The 22,032-nt window shown below is 43.0% G+C and overlaps 1 protein-coding gene across 7 annotated transcripts in view; it reads left to right on the top strand.

Moving 5' to 3' along the window:
• Positions 1 to 22,032, top strand: part of phc3 (polyhomeotic homolog 3 (Drosophila)) — a 24,886-nt gene extending 2,854 nt beyond the window's left edge. Inside the window, exons 1-15 of one of the 7 annotated variants that reach the window (XM_061244088.1) lie at positions 2,711 to 2,809; positions 7,723 to 7,929; positions 8,957 to 9,094; positions 10,412 to 10,501; positions 11,669 to 11,827; positions 14,673 to 14,762; positions 14,907 to 15,138; positions 15,578 to 16,320; positions 16,438 to 16,603; positions 16,953 to 17,062; positions 17,571 to 17,733; positions 17,824 to 17,938; positions 19,090 to 19,228; positions 19,692 to 19,944; positions 20,545 to 22,032. In XM_061244088.1, coding sequence (XP_061100072.1) covers positions 2,786 to 2,809; positions 7,723 to 7,929; positions 8,957 to 9,094; positions 10,412 to 10,501; positions 11,669 to 11,827; positions 14,673 to 14,762; positions 14,907 to 15,138; positions 15,578 to 16,320; positions 16,438 to 16,603; positions 16,953 to 17,062; positions 17,571 to 17,733; positions 17,824 to 17,938; positions 19,090 to 19,228; positions 19,692 to 19,944; positions 20,545 to 20,699 — 2,784 coding nt within the window. In that variant the 5' untranslated portion in view covers positions 2,711 to 2,785 and the 3' untranslated portion in view covers positions 20,700 to 22,032. Of the gene's footprint in view, positions 1 to 2,710; positions 2,810 to 7,718; positions 7,930 to 8,956; positions 9,095 to 10,411; positions 10,502 to 11,668; positions 11,828 to 14,672; positions 14,763 to 14,906; positions 15,139 to 15,577; positions 16,321 to 16,437; positions 16,604 to 16,952; positions 17,204 to 17,570; positions 17,734 to 17,823; positions 17,939 to 19,089; positions 19,229 to 19,632; positions 19,945 to 20,544 lie in introns of those variants that run through there. The other 6 variants (XM_061244084.1, XM_061244085.1, XM_061244086.1 and 3 more) reach the window with 6 other exon arrangements.

Below are 22,032 nucleotides of genomic sequence, written 5' to 3'. Positions count from 1 at the left end.
GTTTATTTCATGAACAAAAATGAGTGAATGGATTCAGACAACATTGTATGGGGTTGTTATGATATGTATTAAGCATCAGCAAAATTAGGGGAAACAAATGCATTGCAATGTCCACTTATATCAGTCTAAATATTTAGACTCTGAGCTGTTGGATCAGGCTCCTTCATGACATCAAGAATTCCCTGACCTAATGGCCAATACATTTTTTAATTCTCATTACATATCTCCTCCCAATGAGATTTGTACATAGAGATTTATATACAGCGATTTCAGGCATGAGCTATGTGGTGGCAAGGTGGTGCAGTGGATAACATTGTTCAGCAACCTCCACTGGCTGCCTGTTATGGTTTGCATCAAATTTAAAACTTTGGTGCTCGCATACCAGGCAGTTAAGGAATCAGCCCCTGTATATATTCAATCCCTTATCAAGACCTATACACCAACAAGACCCCTCCGTTCTGCCACTTCGTGCCGTCTGGCGCCTCCCCCTCACCACACCTGCACTTCACGCTCACGACTGCTGTCTGTCCTGGTCCCATAGTGGTAGAATGACCTCCTGGTGGATATCAGAACAGCAGGGTCTCTGACCTCCTTCAAGCGCAGACTAAAGACTCATCTCTTCAGGCTACACCTTTCCCTCCCTAACTCACCACCATGATTAGCCTTAGACTGTAATGGCACTTATGTATAGATTGTATAGATATTGTTACTTGTACAATCCCAAATCGAGTAAGTCCATTACAACATTTTAAAAGCTGTGCCTAACTTGCCAGGAATTCAGTTTGACAGCCATCATATGGCTGTCTATAACAAAGGAGTAAAAAGGACAACCACAGCTTCATCAAGATCACTCTGCCCCCTTGTGGAAATATTTGATAATACCCCATTCATTGCAATTTTCTTTTCCTTGTGAGGAGACTATAGCCTTTACCTCGTATATATATATATATATATATATATATATATATATATATATATATATATATATATATATATACTTGTCCCAGTTCGAATGTTGGGCCTACATTTCCTTCTAACCATATATTAACAACATTACCAGCAAACTGATTTATTTAAACGATTCATTATTTGAATTTGATTAAAACTATTTAATTTAAAACCAGAACCAAGAGGTCAATAGGCTACAATGTTTGACGGTGGGGAAACTAACAAAGGCTTATTTCACAGTGGATTGCCAAACTGCAAAAATACAATGAGACCTTACTTTGACCATGACATCTCAACACAACGTTTGTGAAGCAGTGACTACATTCTCTGTAATTTGCCTTGAGATGTATGCCTGGAAAATGAAATTAATGACAAACCTGTACTGCTGTATGTCCAGTAATAATAGGCCAATGCTTCCCTTTCTCATAAATATGTTCATATTGTCTATTTGTAAGCCTCATGTATCTGAATGACCTCCACATAGACATGCCATTAACGCCCTTTAAATCCATTAACGGCCTTTAAAGTCGGCTACTTTATTTGTTTCGCCATTCCTGGCTCCAATAGCAGGTTGAGCTTTTGATAATGTCATAACTTTAGCTTTTTGTTCAAGTAAGGTCCCATGGCTGTTGGTAGAGGCAGCTGTTGCTATGGTTACAGCTTGATTCATTTTTCTTATTCTTTAGTCTATTTTTCTATGGGCATAATACTTGGTTGAGTCTCTGAAAATAATGCTACCGAATTTTTTTTTTTTTACTATTATTCCCAAGTGTAGCAGACCACTAAACCATATTTTTTAATATGTTCATAATGCAACAGGCGATTGAAATGTGCATTCACGCAGTACCCTATATTACTCTAAAGGTGTATGTAGGCTACTTAGGCTAATACATTAATGTGAATGTTTTACCTTTGCTTAACCTACTTTTACAAGGTGTCACGCGTTCACACTAAACGCTTTAAATAGTCATATTATATGATATATATGGTCTGTGAATGAGACTCAGTGTTATAATACTGATCTAATCTCTTTCTTCCTGGCTGCTTCTCACACTTTAATACAGACCCCTCTGCCAAAGCACATAAAAATAAAATAAAACCTGTAACATACGGAAACCGAATGGTCCAGTCGAAACAGCGCATTTACGCGTAGGCTGCCTACCCAATGTGCGCGCCTGCCTAAATAAATTAATATTCGTGAATAAATCAGAATTTTCGTAAATATAAAAAACGAAAGGTTTAACACGTAGCCCTATCTGCATTTTAACTCACATATTTGCAAGGTCCCTTATGTTAGAGATTTATATCAAATGAAGGATAAGTAGGGTAAATAAATACTATGAATGAATGATTATCGTTTCGTTTTGTTAGGCTATATAGCTTATATCAAATTCTGAATAGCAGACTGCCTCGTTCAGATTAAGTATTTTATCTGTCAATTGAAAAATCTACTCTAAATATGAGATGGAACAGATTATGTAGGCTAGTCCCAAATAATGTGAGCATTGTTGCGAATGGAATACCGTAGTTTGCTGTAGTCTATGTTCAAGACTATGGTGCGATTAAATAAATGCAAGGCGTTTAGTTTATCCAAATCATCATCGATTTTGCAGGTAGTACGATGAATTGATGTCGTTTTTACCCAAATATATTTTTATAAAACCAAACTGCCTGTGAGAGGTCCTCCTAAACTGCGAGTGGTGCTGTGTCTGTTTTTTCATTCTTGACCGTACGTAGCGTTTTGTTTTTATCTCCATTTTAGAAAGCATTGACGCATTAGAACATGATTGGGACGATGACAGTCTGAACCAGTGGCACGGTCACTCCGAGATGGGTCATGTCTAATATTAATTCCAGGCAGGTAACGAGAATTATAGGACAACTGAATGCGTGTGCATGCTTTGCGCTGTTACCGTATAACCTAGGTAATTCGTTTTCAAGAAAGAGCGATGTTCCGAAATACGTATTATAATTTATGCGTATGACTTTTATAGATTAACCGAACGGTGAGATAGAATACAGTATTTTCACTATACCTGGGCGTTTCTTTAATACAGCTTCCGCGGCTGCACCTCGAGCAGATGGGCGAAGAGAAGAGCTAGGTGGAATGCATGCAAAACCAGCGATGCACTTGACTTAAACGCCCCATGCATAGTAAAATTAAAGTAAATTAATTGACAATATTGTCAAATGAAAAGGTCGAGAGCCGTGTGTACATTCGTCCCCAACTTTATTATGACATACAATTAGGCTAACCATATATTTTATTTTTTTTAAACCCCTGGCTATGGACGATCGAATGTTTATTTGGGGATGTGCTGAACCAAACCCCCTTTGTGAATACCTTCAATACTATTGAAAACCATTCAAGTGCAATTAGGAATTTGGGGTTGTTCAAGGCAGAAACCTTGAATACAGAAAACAATTATGTTCATTATTATACGGGCTGTGAATGGTAGGCTACGCCTGGTAATGCTTTTTTTGTAGAATGCTGTTTACAATTGACCAGGCTGGAGAAAAAGCAACAATGATTTTATTTTTTATCATGATTCGAATATGGTGTTCCATAGCTACGAGAACATTATTGCAACTGACGAATCCCATTCTACGATTTCTAGACCTCGTGGTTGCATTTACGCGACACCTTGTCTTATTGTCAGCAGCATCCTCTTGAAGACTACAGCAGAGCATGTTGGCAATACCTGTTGTAGTTTATTCATCAGCACGACGTTAATCAATATCCCGTGGAGTCATGTTTTAGGAGACAGTGCTTATATACACATCTGGGCAATGGAATTCAACGTTTTTAATATTCATAGATGGCTGGGTTAAACAATGAAAAAGATTCATTTAGGGACAGCCTACAATTAGTGCCGCGACGTGTTCGTGTCTTGTTTCATTCATTTGTAAAATCTTGCTGATACTAATATTTTTGTTGCCATTGTTACAAATGAGCCAATTACATATTGGATTTGAAATCCAGTGCACCAGGGGCCTTTGTAAGTCAGTTCAACATTTAATCAGTTGAGTAGACAATGCTGCGAGACGATAAAATAATTCAGTCATGAATTATACGTCGGGATTCCTAGGCGCAAGTATACTGTGTGAATGAAAATTTTACGCACACTTCACTTCTAATTTTACGAGAAACTCGACGTAAAGATAGAACGAAATTTTATGATTGTCTGTCAGTCCAGGAATTATTACATTTTATTTAAATTTTGCATGGCGCTACACATGACGTGACATTGAGAGGAATATGCTACATTGTCAGGAGGAATTAAATATATCTTCAACATTCTTTAAATTGTTTTTTTATTGATCATTCTCTTCTGACTATATCTGACTCTATCTGTCTCGCTTTTAAAGTTTCTTCATCTTTAAACTCAAAATGGCCTCCCTTGATAGGCGTATAGCCTACAATCAAATAGCCTGTAACTCAGTTAAAATATTAGAACAGGCCCATTTACAAGCGACCAAGCACTTGTAGGCTATATTGTAAGTCGTTGATATTCATGAAAAAAAATTGATAGTTAAGTTTTTAATTATAAATATAAAAACAGAAAATATAAAGCAACTTACGGACTGCGTTTCTGTCTGTGTTGATTAATCATCTGAGATTTAGCCTAATAAAATATTGGATAGGCTACGAATTAAGATTGTGAAGATTTTAACAATTAAGGTTGTCAATTGAATGTCTTGGGGCACATTTAGTCGTCCACTTGTCTGTTTTACCCACCAAGACCTATGTAGGCCTAGCCTAATCAGCAGAATTAATAAATTGTTTGGTCCACGGAAGCCCATGGGACAGTCTCTTCTTAATTCTTTTGATCGTCAGCTTTAAATTGTATTTAACACGTTAACACATGGGCAAGAAATGATCGTTAACATTCGAAAATAGCCTATATAAATTAGGTACATGCATGAAACTATGCCGTTTTATTTATATAAAAAATTAACAGTTGCTGCAGAACAAAATGTGCAGCCCATTTAAAAAGTGAGTGACAAAATATGCATGATTTAACTTAATTTTCCTTTCGTAGCATAGGACCCCCCCCCATAAATAGAGTAGACAGCTGTGGGACACAATCCTTTTCTGTATCTTTACATTTTTAAAAATGCTAAAAATTGTAATCATTTAAATTGCACGTTAGAACTTATTGTTTGTTTAATGTGGCTAATGAACAACTAACAGCCATTTGTACTACTGAATTAGGGAAATAACATATAATGAATGGTTATTAACAAAGATCATAATGTTACCAAATCATTAGCATACATATTTTAGTGCCTGGGTTGTGAATAGCAAGTTCCTGACATTTGAGTGTGAAAAATAGATTTATCACATACAAGCAATTGAGCGCACGTATACTCACGCGCCGAACACAAACACATTCAGCCGTAATAAATCCGGTCATCGTTGTCTAAGAATTGAAGATTTATCTCCACCTGTCAAGAGTGGCCGTCTCTTCTAGTCAGTGATACATTTTATCTGTTGCATCAGGCCATGACATCATTTATTTAATGTTTGCGGCATGAAAAACACAAATCTGTCGGTTAAGAGCGATGTATGCTCACCACTTAAGTAGGCTATAGGCCTAAATGTTCCATGGCGTTGCTAAAGCGCAGTGAAGTGTAGCCTACCCAAAAATTGTACTGCCTGAAATTATGGATGTTTTCGAAATTTAGAAGTTTAATAACCCAAAAGACAAGGACAATCTCAATTATAAAATGCTCTTAGTTGGCATTGGGAAGGGTTCGTGAAGTCACCTCAATGGTTATTTGCACAATGAGATAGAGAACTATAAATCAGTGACGTCATGACATATTGGCAAATTAGCTGTGTCGGCGGTATTTTATCGTTCTGATAGGTTTCAAAAGTCCAGATCTCAAGTCATTCTATGCGGGAAGCCTGTTATCATTAGGTCGACTGTTGCCCGTCTTTTCATGCCTTTTGTTCTGGCATGTAGACCTTCTTCTATAGGCAGACAAGTCGGGTTCAGGCTGAATTCGCGAATATAAAGTTTTGGACCCCGTGTCCTTTGGCTACGCCAAACATGACAGGAAAAACTGTATTTTCTGTGCCTTCTACAACATAATTATTATGCTTTTTGATTCATTGTAGGCCTACTGGACAACGAGGCCTAGCTACAAAAATTCTGAATAATTAATTTGTATCACTGAGTATTGGAATGGTGAAGTATTATTCTATCACTTATGCTTATACCATCTCCTAACATTTATAGTTTTGCTTTATTATTTTCCATCCTACAGTACAGTTTGCGCGACCTTTTTTACTTTCTTGTATGATAGTGGTCTATTTGAAATGCCAATGAATAGTAAGCCCCTCCCTAAACTTCTTTAGAAAAATAATTTGCAAGGCATTCTGCAGTTTGGAAGTAACAATGTGTGCTTATATGCAATAGGCTTATAGCATTCACAAAACATGAAGGGTGAATTTTAGTCCACGGTACTTCTACTGTACAAAATTGACATTACCACATTTGTTATCTGTAGGAGTGGCAGTGATTGGGTGGGGGTCATTGTTTGGTGGGAGGGTCTAGCATCCAATGTTGTCGAGTGAATGAGTGTTTCCTTATGCCACCCAGAAGACTAGGACTTGTTTCATTGCAGTCAAACCCATAAAATTCTGAAATACCATTTCCATTACCTCAATGGAAGTTCTGAAACAGCAAATTTGTATTTTTTGTGTAATTACGAGCATGTGTTTCCCAATATTATTTTTGAACACCAAAATACTACATGATATACAAATCTTGTTGTATGGAGCCAAAGTAGTAGCTGCCAAAAAAACCTTTCATTATATGTCCTAGCATGCATTACTATGGAACAACAGACCTGTTTTAAAACTAGTTGATGCATTTTGACATTTTTAAAAATAGACAGAAGTTTGTTTTGCATGAGTAAAATTAACTCTGAAAAAAATCTTGTTTTACAATACTAATTAGGCAATTCGTCGTAATTGAGGAAAAGGTCTGAAATTAGTTTATAATGCAAGTATTGGGGAATAAATACCTGTTACACTACATATAGCATGACATATTCACATGTTCACATATCTGATGTGGACATACTTATGGACATACCCATTTCCCTGTTTTCTTGTGAAAATGGTATTAAATGAATTTTGTATAATAACATAACTTTCTTGCAAATGATTGCTCTCTGAATCTGCTGCAGAGGATCCAGACCATGCCATTTGTGTGGTTTGGACAATTCGCTAAAATAGTGGTCAATTGCGGAGAAGAGCAGAAAACCATTTTTTGCATTTTCCATTTGAATAACATTGCATACTGGGCAATATACTATTATATAAGTGGCCCATGAAGCCAAATTAATGCAAATCAAGATACATTTGATAATTTATCGTCTCTGTTAGGGCCCAATTCAATTGAGGTTTTTAAACAGCCGAGGAGGCCCTTTGCAGCACTTTCAGCGTTCCCAACCCTCTTGAATTGCTGACAGCCTAGTTGCCACCACATTAGTAGTGCACCTACACACATACACACATACTTATAGGGTACGGGTGTGCATAGTAACAGAAAGGTGGTAACAGAATTTAAAATGCTTAATGCTCAAATATAATTAATATAAGATTTGATTTCTCACATATTGTCAGTAAAAAAACAATGAATTCAGTTAACGCTGTGTATTCAGAGCTTTTGGAAGGTTATGGTGGCAAGCTGACACAAGGACGCTGTGTATCGGCTTGGTCACCATGGTAATAGTCACATGGCATTTCTGTCCAGCCAGCTTCCTGACTCCACGGACCAAGAAGAGACGGACACCAGGGGTCCGGGAGAGATGGACAGCGAGATGAGCGTGACCACCACAACTTCCACCGCCACCACTGCCCTGGCTGCGAACACCACAACCAGCACCTCCACCTCCACCCCCACACGTACCCAGGCACCCCCTACCTCTCTCTACAGCACCCCCTCTGACCGGCAGGCTGTCCAGGTAACTGCCAGCAGTCAGGGCACACAACCTTTGGCTCTGCTTACAAACCACTCTGTAGACTGGCAAAACCAAAGGCTATAAGTAGGGGTTTTTTTTACCGGTAGTTCTGTCCTCCAACACCAAGAGGTTGATCAGGGACTTTCTGAAGCCAGCTGTTAACCCTTTCAGTCCCAAGAGTGGCATATGGCACTCAAGCGTAACTACCGTGAACTCCCCTCTGTCTTATACCTTTTCAACCAATCAAAATAACTGCTATACTATTGTTTGGAGTCCCAATTAAAACATCTCAACTCTTCTCAACCAAAGCCACAACTTGGGTGAAGCCACTTCATATTGGGCATGAGACTGAAAGGGTTAAACACACTGCTGTATGTAATAATTTCAGGTAATAATTTGGTGTCTGGTCTCATCTGAGAATGGCAGGTGTTTGTTCTGGACCAGGTCTATGTTACCTGAATGAACTAATGAACAATTAGGGACACATTCAAGAACACTGTAATGCTGATTGAACATTTTAAATCAAGTGGCAGTGAACCGTGCGGTTACTGAACAGTTTGGATCTTATACTGCCTTAATCTGTGCCCAGTTGCCCGCATTATTTAGTTCCATACCATTCCATTACGTTTTTAGCTGATGCTTTTATCCAAAGCGACTTGATTTGACTAAGTAGCGGACAATGTGGGGTTAACTCAAGGGCTCAAGGACTGTGTGGATCTTATTGTGGCCAAAGTCCCAGTATTTGCAGGCAGTAGAACGACACAAATGTAGAAAATTTTAATGGAGCTGAGGTACAGAACGTGCATGCTCTTTGTACAGCCAGGGGGCGCCAGCGTCCAGTCCAGTAGCTGGCTACTTGGTGATCACGGTATGAGTTATTGCTGTGCTATTGCAATAACCCAGGGGAAGAATGTTTCTCTTAGCCCGTAGCAGACGCTGCTCTGGAGTGCAGGTGAATAGCCTTGCTGCGTTTCCTGTGCTTGCGGATGTGGTTGAGGTGTGAGTGAGCGGACGCGTCCCTGTGGCTCAGGTGATCCAGCAGGCCATCCAGCGGCCCCAGAGCATGGCGGCGCAGTACCTGCAGCAGATGTACGCTGCGCAGCGGCAGCACCTCCTGCTCCAGACCGCAGCGCTGCAGCAGCAGCAGAGCCTGGCCACCGTGCAGCAGGTGGGTGTGCGCCTCTATGTGGAGTCATTTACGCACAGACACGCACATATACACGCACATATACATGCACAAACACCTCAATGTGGAGTCATTTACACACAGACACGCACATATACACGCACATATACACGCACAAACACCTCTATGGGGAGTTATTTACACACAGACACACACATACACACGCACACACATGCGCTTATACACACTGACATGCACGTGCACGCACATGCATACATGCGCACACATGCACTCGTTCACAATGACATGCACATGCACACAGAAGCACGCATATGCATACACGCACAGACATGCACTCATGCACACTGACATGCACACACATGCATACGCATGCTCATACATGCACACACTCACATGCACTCATACACACTCACATGCACATGCATGCAGACGCACTCACATGCATACAAACACACATGCACTCATACACACTGACATGTGCATGCACTCACATGCAGACGCACGCTCATGCATGCAGACTCACATGCGCTCATACACACTGACATGCACATGCATGTTGACGCACTCACATGCACACACACACATGCACTCATGCACACTGACATATGCATGCACACAGACGCAGACACACGTAAATGCATACAAACACACATGCACTCATACACACTGACATATGCATGCACACACATGCAGATGCACGCGCATGCTGTTTGTATGTTGAGTTGCTTCCTGTGGTTCTGCTGTGGCCTCTCTATCTGCCACCATCTCCTCCTTTTTCTTTCTGTCAGTTCCTCCAGCTAGTCCTACAGCTAACAGCATCAGCGTGAATGACACGGCCATTTAGAGTGTAGTATTTTTCCTGAAGCCAATGCTTTGTTTCGTTCACCATTGACTTAAACGTCGCCAACATTATTTGTAGAACCTTGGCACCCCATAAACCTGCCCCCATTCAGAACCCCACCACCACATACATATTTTCCACTTCCTCAACTGTGCCTCTGTCTCGTATGTTGAACTTTTAGTAACGAAAGCTTGTGGTAGGACCACAGAAAAGTACCTAATGTCAGGGTTGTGAAGAGAAATGATCAAAGCCCCAGGTCGAAGCGACAGTGCGCACAGTGAGTCACCGACCGTCTCGATGAGTTCCAGGGACATCAAAGCACGCATGCCTTGTCAGTTCCCCGTCACACCACTATGTGTGTGCGTGTGTGCGTGTGTGTGAACTGTTCTATTCACACCTCACGGATTGCGCTGTGTGTTTGTGTGCCTGGGTGTGGATGCAAGTGTGCTAACACGCCTTCGTCATTCAGCTCTTGAAAGCACCTCTCGATCTCTCAGACCACGCTATCAGGAAGCAGGCAGTCGCCCTCTACCTCCCCCTCGCCCAATGGGAATATGCCCCAGTCTCCTGGAACTTCACAGGCCTCGGTATGTATCTCCCTCTGTCTCTCCCTATCTCTCTCTCTCACACTCTCTGCTCCTCTCTCTCCCTCTCTCTCAAGCCTGGCAGCTCGGTGACATTGCTCTGATCATTAGCAGTGCGCTGCCCATCTTAACACAAATGGTTCTCGCAATGCTACTGGAATGTTTCGTCAATGTTAGAACATTGCCGTTACACTGTAGCGACATTGTAAAAACGTTTTGTGTTCTCTGCGATTAACCTTGTGGCCCCTCTGAAGGAACATGCTGTCATTGTTGTGTTGAAATATAGCAACAGTGTTAGCTTGAGGCTTGATTGCTTTGTGTAGCAAGATTGTAAAATTATTCAAAGATGGGGTGTGGGGTCTTCATGAGAAGGGATCAAAGTCTGTTTTGATTCATTCTTGCTTTTCTCAGTACTGCTTGTGATTAGACAAATTGACTCTAAAAGTAAACAGGAAGAGGTATTCTAGTGAAAGACATGCATCATTATCAAACTAATCATGAACATTTGACTTTTGGAAGAGAGTACTATAGGACAGCAAACACACTGCATTTGTATGCCACTAAACTCTTAAGCCTACTGCCTACATGCTTTAATGAAGTGTGTATTATTCAGATATATTATAAATCCTATTTGTTAGCAATATTTGCAAATCATTTTATAGAAAATCAAGCTAAGAAACAGCCATTTGGTTGTACTACGCTAAAAGTGCAAAGCTACACAGATCAGCAATACAAAATGGCAAGATGGCATGTTATACTCCAGAATTATTCTTAGATGATGAATAGTAATAATAATATTTGCAATAGCAACAATACATTTATATAGCACCCCTCATAATCTGAAGCACTTCAGAGTGAATGAGGGTGATAGTGGTTTTTGAAATAGCTGTTGTGTTAAAGCTATTTCAAATATGTTAAAGCTGTTGTGCAGTCACCATGTGCTCTGTATGAAATGGTCAGAAGTGTAACTTTGAGCAAAATATGTGAGTGGCTTCTTTTTCCACTCCCCAGAACCAGGTTCTTTCTTGTGCCCTGTTGTTCTTCTTCCTCTCACCTCTGACACCCCCTTTCTTATCTGTGGTGCACCTCTTCTTCTGCTTTCCCCTCACGTTTTCTGTACCCTTCCAACCTCCCCCCCCCCCCTATCTCTCTCTCTCCCCCTTGGCCTAGATCACATTGCCCAGTTCGCCAGTGACAGCCCAGCTGATCAGCCGGTCCCAGAACCCCACCTCAACAGCCACAGGGGGCGCTATATCCCAGCAGGCCATGCTTCTGGGTAACGGCTCCTCCACCTGCAGCCAGGCTCAGATGTACCTGCGCACCCAGATGGTAAGGGGGGGGGGGGCGCACGAGAGACCGCTACCAGGGCATTGAACCAGTCTGGGGTGGGTTTCCCGATAACGTTGGATCTTATGATTAACGGGTGTTTTAACGAGGTTCAAGGATTTGAAAGATTCTCTGAAATGCATTCCTGACAATTTAGCCTACTGTCCACAACACAGGGATTGCTTTGGCAAGAGAGTTATACAAGTATACAGGCGCAGCAATATGTTTTATTAATGAAGCCAAGGCCTAATTAATCATTTGCTTATTAATGCCATTTAATTGGACTAAAAATAATCAAGTTATCAATGTGACATAATCACGTTAAATTAAATTTAATACACTGTCATGGTCATGGATCAAACACAGTTTTTATTTCATTGATATATACGTATTTTATATTTTTACAATATTTTCTATATAAATGAAATTAGGCTGTTACATGCTGTTATTGTAAGCATGCATCGAAAGCGCATGTGTATTGTGTGGGCTACAGGGTCTAAAAGATTTTCTTTGCTGCGAACGAGTGATCTTGATCCTTGTTAACTTAAGAGGGAACTAAAGAGACACTTGAATGTATGAATGTATTCGGGGAAAACCCATGTTATTTTATAAGTTGCATTTAAAGAGGTTCTTACCGTTAAGAGGCTTTCGGGAAACCCACCCCTGACTAACTATTTCCTGACCCCCTTTGGCTCTCCTCAAACTGTTCTGAACCCAAGGATTGGACAAAAATCCAGAAATATTTGATTTGCATGTGAAATGCAACCCCATAGATAATTCTGTGAAGACTTTTACTGAGACTCTTAGAGCCAGGCAAGCTGCAGAACAAAAGGTTTTTCGACACCATAAGATTACGTGCATGGCATAGATACAGGAGATCCTGACTGCTGATGAAAATTCACTGATATTGTGGATTAAGTTTTCTATAGCCATTACTGCACCAAATATTCAAAGTTTTTGGTGTTACTGTGGTATCCCTTCAATATTAAAGGTACAAAAGGAACGGTTTTGTGTTAAAACATTGTTACAAGACTATTGTAAATCCCTTCCGATCATTGAAAAAGGCTCACTGACATGTTGACTTTCAAAATATAAAGTTGATGGCCTGACACTTCGCCAAAACATTGTATAAATGTACAATAAATTGATTCTAATTGCCACAGCCAATGGTGTTTCAAGCGCGTTTACAGAGAAGTTGGAGGGATAAACAGTGTTGTGGTTTCAAGGTGTTTGTTGCTGCTATTCATTTCTTGACTGTTAGAAGTCAAGAAATTACCTATTGTACCTTTATATGTTTATCTTTATGACGATCAGACTCTTGTTTTCACTGTATTAATCTAAATGACCAAAGAATTCTATCGTGTATGAAACAAAAGTGGTTTTCCAGTAATGTGATCTTCAGCTTCATTAGGTGTATCAATAGTCCACTAATCACAACCTACAAATTCATTCATTTTTCAAAGTATAATGTTTAAAGTTAACGATTTGTTTTCCAAAGCAATAGCCAGATAATGATGGCTATTTCAATACATGTATATGCTATGAGGACTTAACATAGGCCTACCTGGGAGAGAGTATGAAGCAGCAGCTTTGAAAATAAATACCACAAATACCACCATGCAGAAGAATTAAATAGAATGAGAAATAGAGAGGCAGAAGAGGTACACGGAGCTGAAACATCAAGCCGTACCCGAATTGTTGGGTGCGGCTTGCATTGCATGATAAAATATAAATAGACCTAAAATAAGCAATATCAATAATGCTATCAAATATTTTTGGGCACAAATTATGTTTTACAAAATACAGCGGTATAAGAAATGTATCTACTGAAAACCCACTGGTGCGGTACAAGAGATAACAGAACCAGCGTAGACACACAAGACACATGCTGTGCTGTTTTTGTACACCATACACAACAGTGGGTGTGTGCAGTGCAGAATCTCAAGGGACGTGTTCAGTGCTAGAACATTTTTGGCTGTGCGCAAGTGAAAATATGCCATTATTTGTTTACACATTCACTCAGTTTCTAAATTCAAATGAAGCACATTTTTTTATATTTGAATTATGTTTGAATTGTGAAATTAGTGAAATTAGCAGTAAAACCTGATGTCTGACTCTTCTAGCTTCACGCTAAAACTTTCTTACTCTATAAAAACACACTCAGTCACCATGAGTGAACATAGAAAACAGAAAGTACACATCCGTGCACCATGCCAGAGCATCTTTCCCCAAAGCTAGTTAATATTCTAAGAATATTCTTTGTGTGTAAAATATATATGCTTTCTTCTTAAACTACTAATATCCTTCAGCGCCTATTTTGTCTTTATTTCTCTCCTTTTGTCTCTCTCTGTTTGCCTCACTCTTCTTTAACCCCCTTGTTCCTAACTTTCTCTTGCTCCCTTTTAATTTAACAATTTTCTTTTGCTTTCTTTTTGTTGCTCTTTCACCCTTCTCTTCCTCATTCATTTGGCTTGCTCATTGGACTCAATTTCCCTCTCTGTCTCTTTCCATTTCCCTCTCTTTTGCTCCCTTCGTTCCTTATGCTCTCTCTCTCACACTCTCTCCCTCTTCCTCTCACTGTTTCCATGTATCCATCCCACTCTTTCCTTCCTCCCTCTCTCATTCTATCCCTCCTCTGCTTTCCTACTTTTTTGCCCTTTTCTTTCCCATATTCTTTGTCCCCCCATTCTTCATCACTCCCTCCTCCCTTCTTTCTCTCTCTCTTCCTCATTCTTCATCACACCTTCTCCCTTCTTTCTCTCTCCCTGTTCTTCATCACTCCTTCTCCCTTCTTTATCTCTCCCTCCCTCCATTGTCCCTCTCTCCCTCCCTTCCTCTGGCACCTCAGCTAATTCTGACTCCAACCGCCACGATGGGGGCGGTGCAGTCTGAGCTGCCCGTCATTTCCTCTGCTTCGTCTCAGCCCACCTCCACCCAGGTGAGCCACGCCCCACCGTCCTGCAAGCCTAACCCGAAACAGATAAGACTTCTTTCCAATCCATTTTCACTGCTCTCAATTACTAATAAACACACAGCAATGGTGGTTTTAGGACTTTAACCACATAGCCTGTCTGCTGCCCAGGTCCAGAGCCTGGCTGTTCGGGCTAACCCACCCAACGCCCTGCCTGCGGCCCAGAGCGTCCCACTAAAGGCCTCCTCGCAGGGGCTGACGCTGGTGCCCTCCCTCCCCAAGATGTCCATCTGCCCCCTGAGGCCCAGCCAGCAGGCCGAATCCTCTGACGGGCCCCCCGCGAGCGAGCCCCGCTCCACCGAGGTCACTCGCATCCCCTCCACCCACCAGCTTATTGTGCCAAGTACGTCGCTCCGCAGGCCACAGAGGCCCTCCACACTGCAGCGTGTGACTGTGTGAATGTGCCCTGAAAGTGCTTCATTTTCTGTTGGATTGTGAATTTTTGTGACACAATACCAACATTAGTGAATGTAGCAACATCAACATTTTGTTGTCAAAGGTACATAATCTCATTACTGTATTACTGCAATACTATAAACCGCTTACAGTGTGAGCATTTCAGCTGAAAAATTTAAACTATTTACTCAGTACCATTTTAAGGTCTTTCATTTATAATATTATAATATAAACTTTCAAATAAGTTCCTAAAAACTTCAAAATCCTGAAGGTAATTCAGAAGTACTTGAGAAGTACTGTAGGAGCCCTAGATAGGGTGTCTTTATATTAGAAAATGTCTCCATATGTTTGGCTCCAAGGTCATATTCATAATATTTCCCTTTCAGCATCGTATTCACCCATTCAGCCACAGGCACTGGTGAAACATCAGCTGCACTGCACAACCAGCCACAAGGGGGCGCACCACCAACTTATCATCCAGCAACCTGCCGGTGCCCTACGGCAGGTCCAACCAATTGCCCTCCGGGTAACTGCACAAGAGACTCCTCCCCCCTCCCAGCATTGTGTCTCCATTCAAAGCCTGACCACGCCTACCCCAGCCACGGTCCAATCGCAGCACTGCGCTGCCGTCTCTGCAGCGACCCTCCCCTGTGAGACCTCGCAGGCAGCCATCCAGCAGCAGCCGCAGCAGACCGTGGTCGTGTCCCCGGCTCCTCCCCAGTCGCCCACCTGCCAATCCCCAGCCATTGTTATCCAGCCCCAAGCGGCTCTTGTCCAATCGCAGCCTCCGTCGGTGAGGCTTGGCCCTGCCCAGCTGCCTTCACATGTTGAGTCGCTCCCTCTGTCTGTGGCGATCACGTCGACCGGCACCCCGGTCTCCTCCCAGGCCGCCCAGCATGCCGTCTCCCTTCCCCAGACCACGGCCCATAATCCCATCGCCCTGCCCGCCTCGGCGCAGCCGCTCTCCCTGCAGGCTCTGTCTGTGCCGACTGGGCAGGTGCTGCTGTCCGAAGACGAGCTCCCTGTGGCTGAAGCGCTGGTCCAGATGCCCTTCCAGAACCTTCCGCCACCACAAACCATTGCTGTAGACCTGAAGGTGCAGCAGGCTGCCCCCACAGAGTCCCCTGCGGTAAGTGTGCACTGGGCCAGGGTTTGGGTCAAATCCATCTACCTACCTCTTATTATTATTATTATTATTAGTGCTTTCGATGACACATTTTAAATGAGTTCCTTTGTGGGGTAACAGGGGCAGAGACTATACGAAGCGGAGGGGATGTGCACCGAGGAAACGAGAGAGGACGGACCCTTGCACCTGCGCAGGAACATGACTCCGACTCCGCCGACTCTGTCGCCATCTACCAGATCGGAGGGGAACAGCGAGGACACAGGCACCCACAAGGACAATTGCACAGGTACTCTGAAGTAAAGGGCTTTCTCCCTGAGGACCTGTAACTCACTGTCAGAAAAAAGGGTTATTTGGGTTTTGTCCATAGAGTAACACTTTTCAGTTCTTTGTGGAACCCTTTGTCATGTGGGTGTGAAGTGTGAAAGGTCCCTGACAAAGAACCCTTGAACTAGATACGGTTCTTCTATGAAATCAATGGCTGCCTTTTGGAACCATTTTTTCAGAGTGTATGTTCTGGTCCATGTATGAACGAACCCACAGAAAGACAAAGTGTATGGAAGTACAAGACTGTGGCGGGTGGGTTTGGGCATCCTGAATCCAGCGTGGTGACTCTGGTCCTCTGCTCTGGCCTCCAGATGTTTCTGGTTTCCCCTGCGGTACGTCGACGAGCAGCACCTCTGTGATACGGTCCCCCGGAGAGCCCCCCTATGCCAACTCCTCCCCCCCTCCCCTCCTGCCTGCCGTGGTAAGAAGCGCCAGCCAGCACCCCCCAGCAAGCCTCCCGGGGGGTCCTGAGAGCCAGCCCCTACAGGCGATCGTTAAACCCCACATCCTCACACACCTCATTGAGGGCTTCGTCATCCAAGAGGGGCTGGAGCCGTTCCCGGTATGTCCACAAGAGGGAGCCGATGTTGCTGTGGGGTTTTAGCGAAGCCCTAGGGGTAGAAAAAGCTTCACCACAGTAATTAATAAAGAGGGGCAGTGCACACACACACAAGCAAATGTAGAAAAGAAATCACAAGCTTGCAGAATGATTGTGCACATGCCCACTCTGTGCCCTCCACACCTGTAAAAAAAAAAGAAGAACTGTATTGCATTGTGGGAACTGCCAGAGAGCTCAGAGCCTAAGATGGGAGCTGCCATCTTGTCATTGCCCGTCTTTGTGTGGCATCATCCCCATTAGCAGAGAAACGCAACAAAAAAAAAAGCTCCTGGGTGGCACGCATGGTCATGTGACATAGTGTGTGTCCCAGGTGAACCGGTCCTCCCTGATGGTCGAGCAGCAGGCCACTCTGCCCGAAGCCCAGGAGACAAAGTCCAACGGTGGGCAGCAGCCGCCCTGTGACGTACCCATGGACACGGAGCCCCCCGAGAACTCCACCGATTCGGACATGGATGACACACCAACTGCCGAGGGTTGGTTTAGTGCTCAATGTATTCTCATTACACCCACCCGATGTCATACTACCATATCTGAATGGCTTGTCTCATCTTGACTTTTGGCAGATGGTACAGAGGAGGGGTCGATGGACGTACTGGAGTGTGAGTTCTGCGGGAAGAGAGGTTACGCTCACACGTTCCTCAGATCCAAGCGCTTCTGCTCCATGATCTGTGTCAGACGGTGAGGGGTACCCCCATTTTTTACGATTTAAACCATGTAACAGCCTGGCTAAAACAAGAAGCCATTTTGGACTGGAGACCGTCAATGTACATACAGTATATTTCCTAATACAGGGCTATGTATACAAGGCTAACCTATAAGACTCTTTGAAATATCACACAGAATCTGGTAGAGAATTGGCCTGTTTTGATGTAACTAGATGATGTAACCGTTCCTATTTTTTATGCATGCTTTGATAGTGATTCCCTGCTCTCGTGTATGAACAGGGAGTATGTGTTTTGGTTTGCTTTTTTCCCCTCTGTTAAGGAACGTATTACTTTGCACCTGGATCCCATTTTGCCCAAAATCACATACTCTCATAAGGAACTGAAAGACCAAAACATGTAATCATTTACAGATTTCCCTCTATGACCCTCTGAACACACATCAAAGAGGGGGAAAGATATTGGCAGCCAGATGTAGACTTGGGGCAAATGCCCATCTAATTGCTCTTGCTTAGGAAAAACGGGGATACCCAGAGATCACACAGTCCTTCTTCTAGCTTTAATCGATAGCAATGCCCAAAATTCTGGGGAGTGATTTAAGTAAACATTTTCATCTGAAGATAGAACCTTGTTGGATTATGCTGCATTTGATCATAAGAATATGTTCATGGATACTGGATAGTGTGTCCTTTCAAAGTATTGCTTCTCAGTGTGCTGATGCACCCCATGGTCTAGTATCACATCCTGACCTGTGCTCAGTAGCCCTCCAGGGTGGTGCCTGGCCACATCGTCCCAATGCCTGTGGCCTACTGTGCATGAAATGCCCTCCTCTGATGTTATGACTGCGCATGTGCAGCTGGTAAGACTACCGAGAAGCAGGGGCTGACAGAACAAGCTTTAGGTTTATACATTTTTTGTCAGGCAAAACCAGCATAAGTAGTGAGTCCTACTTATACTTTAGACATGAGGTAGAAGAAGAGATGCTGGAAACTGTGATAATCTGGGAAAGGCTACTGGTTTGGTGTGGTAATCTGATTAATGCTATTCTGCTGTGTTGAAACCCAGAACTGTGAATCACTTGCATGAATGGTGTGTGAAAGACCTGACCTGTCTCTCCTTCCTTCTCTCTGTTGCTCCCTCTCTCTCCATCTTCCATCTTCCTCTCAGGTTCAATGTCAGCTGCACTAAACGCATCAGCCTGTTGAAGGCTGATAAATCTGGGCGCTGGGCTCGTAGGACTGACGGGAGACGGGGCCGTCCACCTAGTCGGCCAGATGGAGGCAACAGAGAGCACTTCCTCAGACAGGTCAGTGACTTGTTAGGACCCAGTTAATCAGACAGGTCAGTGATTGTGAGGACCCAGTTCATCAGACACGTCAGTGACTTGTTAGGACCCAGTTCATCAGACAGGTCAGTGACTTGTGCGGACCCAGTTCATCAGACAGGTCAGTGATTGTGAGGACTCAGTTCATCTGACAGGTCAGTGATTGTGAGGACCCAGTTCATCAGACAGGTCAGTGATTGTGAGGACCCAGTTTATCAGACAGGTCAGTGATTGTGAGGACCCAGTTCATCAGACAGGTAGGTGATTGTGAGGACCCAGTTCATCTGACAGGTCAGTGATTGTGAGGACCCAGTTCATCTGACAGGTGATTGTGAGGACTCAGTTCCTCAGAAAGACCAGTGACTTATGAGGACTCACTTCCTCAGACAGGTCAGTGACTTGTAAGTCGTGAGACCGCTGTGTCTCATTGCATTCTGGGCTAAAGGTGGCAGCTCCATACAACAATGCAGTGGACGGCCAGCCGTCACGAAATGAGGAGGAAGAGGACGAGCCTCCCGTTCCCATGACGACGAGGCTGAGGCGCCAGACGGAGCTGGAGCGTGAGCGGGAGAGGGAGCGGGGGCTGGTGAGGACGAGGGAGGCGTTGGGCGGTGTCCCTAGCAGCCCGTCCAGCGCCCCGCCCAACCCCACCCTCTGGACCGTTCAGGAGGTCTGGTCCTTCATCTACAGCCTGCCAGGTACTGCCTGCTACCTACCCATCATGTGCACCACACAGCAAGACATTACAAAATGTGTGGACAAACCTGCCTGACTGCCCGCCCGGCCTAACATATGGTACTACACAAAATGCATTACACTATGAACATAGCCATATCATATTATGGCTTAAGTACATTATAGCTGACAGACTTTGCTGCGTCCGTCAGCATAGATGCCAATTTATGTTGGCTATGATGTCATATTTTGGCTTAATGCCAAAAAATTAGTTGAGGATCCCTATTACATGATGGCTTTAGCTGACATGTTAGATTATGGCTTTAGGTGACATCTTACATAATGCCTTTAGCTGACATTTTATATTATGGCTTAAGTTAATATCTTATACAATAATGGCTTCAGCTGATATATTATATTTTAAACACTGAACAGAGCTGTATGTTTTATCTAATTATTTGACCTGAGGCCTGAATGGAAATGTGAAGCCCACCAGCTGTAGTGCTTTGTTCTGTTGATGTGACACTGGGCTCCTGTCTACAGCAGTGCAGGTTTAGGAGTGTTTTGGATCAAGCAGAACGATGAGAGCCAGTCCCTGTCTCACACAGCCTCTCACCCCGTAGGCTGCCAGGACATTGCTGAGGAGTTCCGGTCACAGGAGATTGACGGCCAGGCCCTGCTACTACTGACCGAAGAGCACCTGATGAATGCTATGAACATGCGCCTCGGCCCCGCACTCAAGATCTGTGCCCGCATCAACTCCCTGAAGGACGCCTAGAGAGAGATAGAGTGGAGGGGGGGAGGGGAATTAACCTGAAGGAAGAGAGAGAGTAACAGAGTATGTGCGAGAATGAGAGACTGAGCGTGGGTGAGACAGGGAGATGAAGAGACAGAGAGAATGATGCCAAAGTTGCTGCTCTAAATGTTCCAAGACCTGTGGACACAAGACAAATGTGCAGCGGATACAAAGCCTGACGTGTGTTCCTTTGTCCTTTCAAGCCCCTCGCTCCCTAAGCACCCCCATACAGCCCCACAGAGGATTTTCCCATAATGCACAGCTGCATTAAGTAAACAAGTAAGCTCAGATCACATGGTATCGCAACAAACTGTTTTAGCTGAGGAAATGAAACTCACTGCGTTTGCTCCTGTTTCAGCTGGTCTGTTCACTGTGTAAATTGTGGAAAGGTGTGTTTCCAGAGATGGATTTTAACAGTTTTTTTAGCAATGCTGGGAAAGAACATTCAGTTGAAAGCACAGGTGGCCATCTTGGTTTTGTGCAGTGTCGTTGCCATCCCCAGGGAACAGTGCAGGGGGAAAGCTTTAAAATGCTGTTCAGAAGAGAACCCAGTGAGCTTTTTATATCGTCACATGTTCAGGATCTCAATCTTTCTTCTTTCTCTGTGAATTCCAGTTACCTGTAGCATTCAAGGTAGACATTGTAGCAGTGGCAGCAGCAAATGTAGATAACCACTTCATATGGTTGACCACATCTGAGATCACTGTCATTCATCTGAGTAATTTACCGTCAAATACATGCTAAAGGTAAACCCATTCTAAATTATTTCTCTTACTTATTTTTACATACAGTACAAACATAAAAGCCCACCACAGGATAGAAACAGGCTTGCATTGATCTACATTTTCACTTCTTTATATTAAATGTAACAGGTCATTGTGCACTTTCTTCAGAGCAAGATTGCTCTTAGATTTTAAGAAAACAAACTGGCTGTGGTCAAAGTTTGTGCTTTACTTTATCACTGTAACCCACAAAGGACTGCATTTGAAAAATGTCAAGTTACTATTGTTTTACAAATATTCCATATTCTCTGGCAAATAGATAAATATCCTTGTGGACATTATAGAAGTATTTAATATCTAGGTAGCATGTAAAACACATACAGTATTCTATTTGTAAAAACACATATATACAGTCTATGATAAATGACAGCCTATGGTCCCGGTTGACTTCTGAGTCATGAATGAGTGTTGCTTGCTCAGAGGAAGAGATGGTTTATGTTTTTTTTTTGTGCCGAACCTGTAAAGATACATTTATGTGTACTCTGTGTGTCTCTTTTGCAGATAATATTTTTCTATAAATATGTATAAACAAA

This window comes from Conger conger, chromosome 5, assembly GCF_963514075.1.
Source record: "Conger conger chromosome 5, fConCon1.1, whole genome shotgun sequence".
NCBI classification, from domain to species: Eukaryota; Metazoa; Chordata; class Actinopteri; order Anguilliformes; family Congridae; genus Conger; species Conger conger.
Note: the sequence above shows the minus strand (reverse complement) of the source record. Positions and strands in the feature narration are given on the sequence as shown.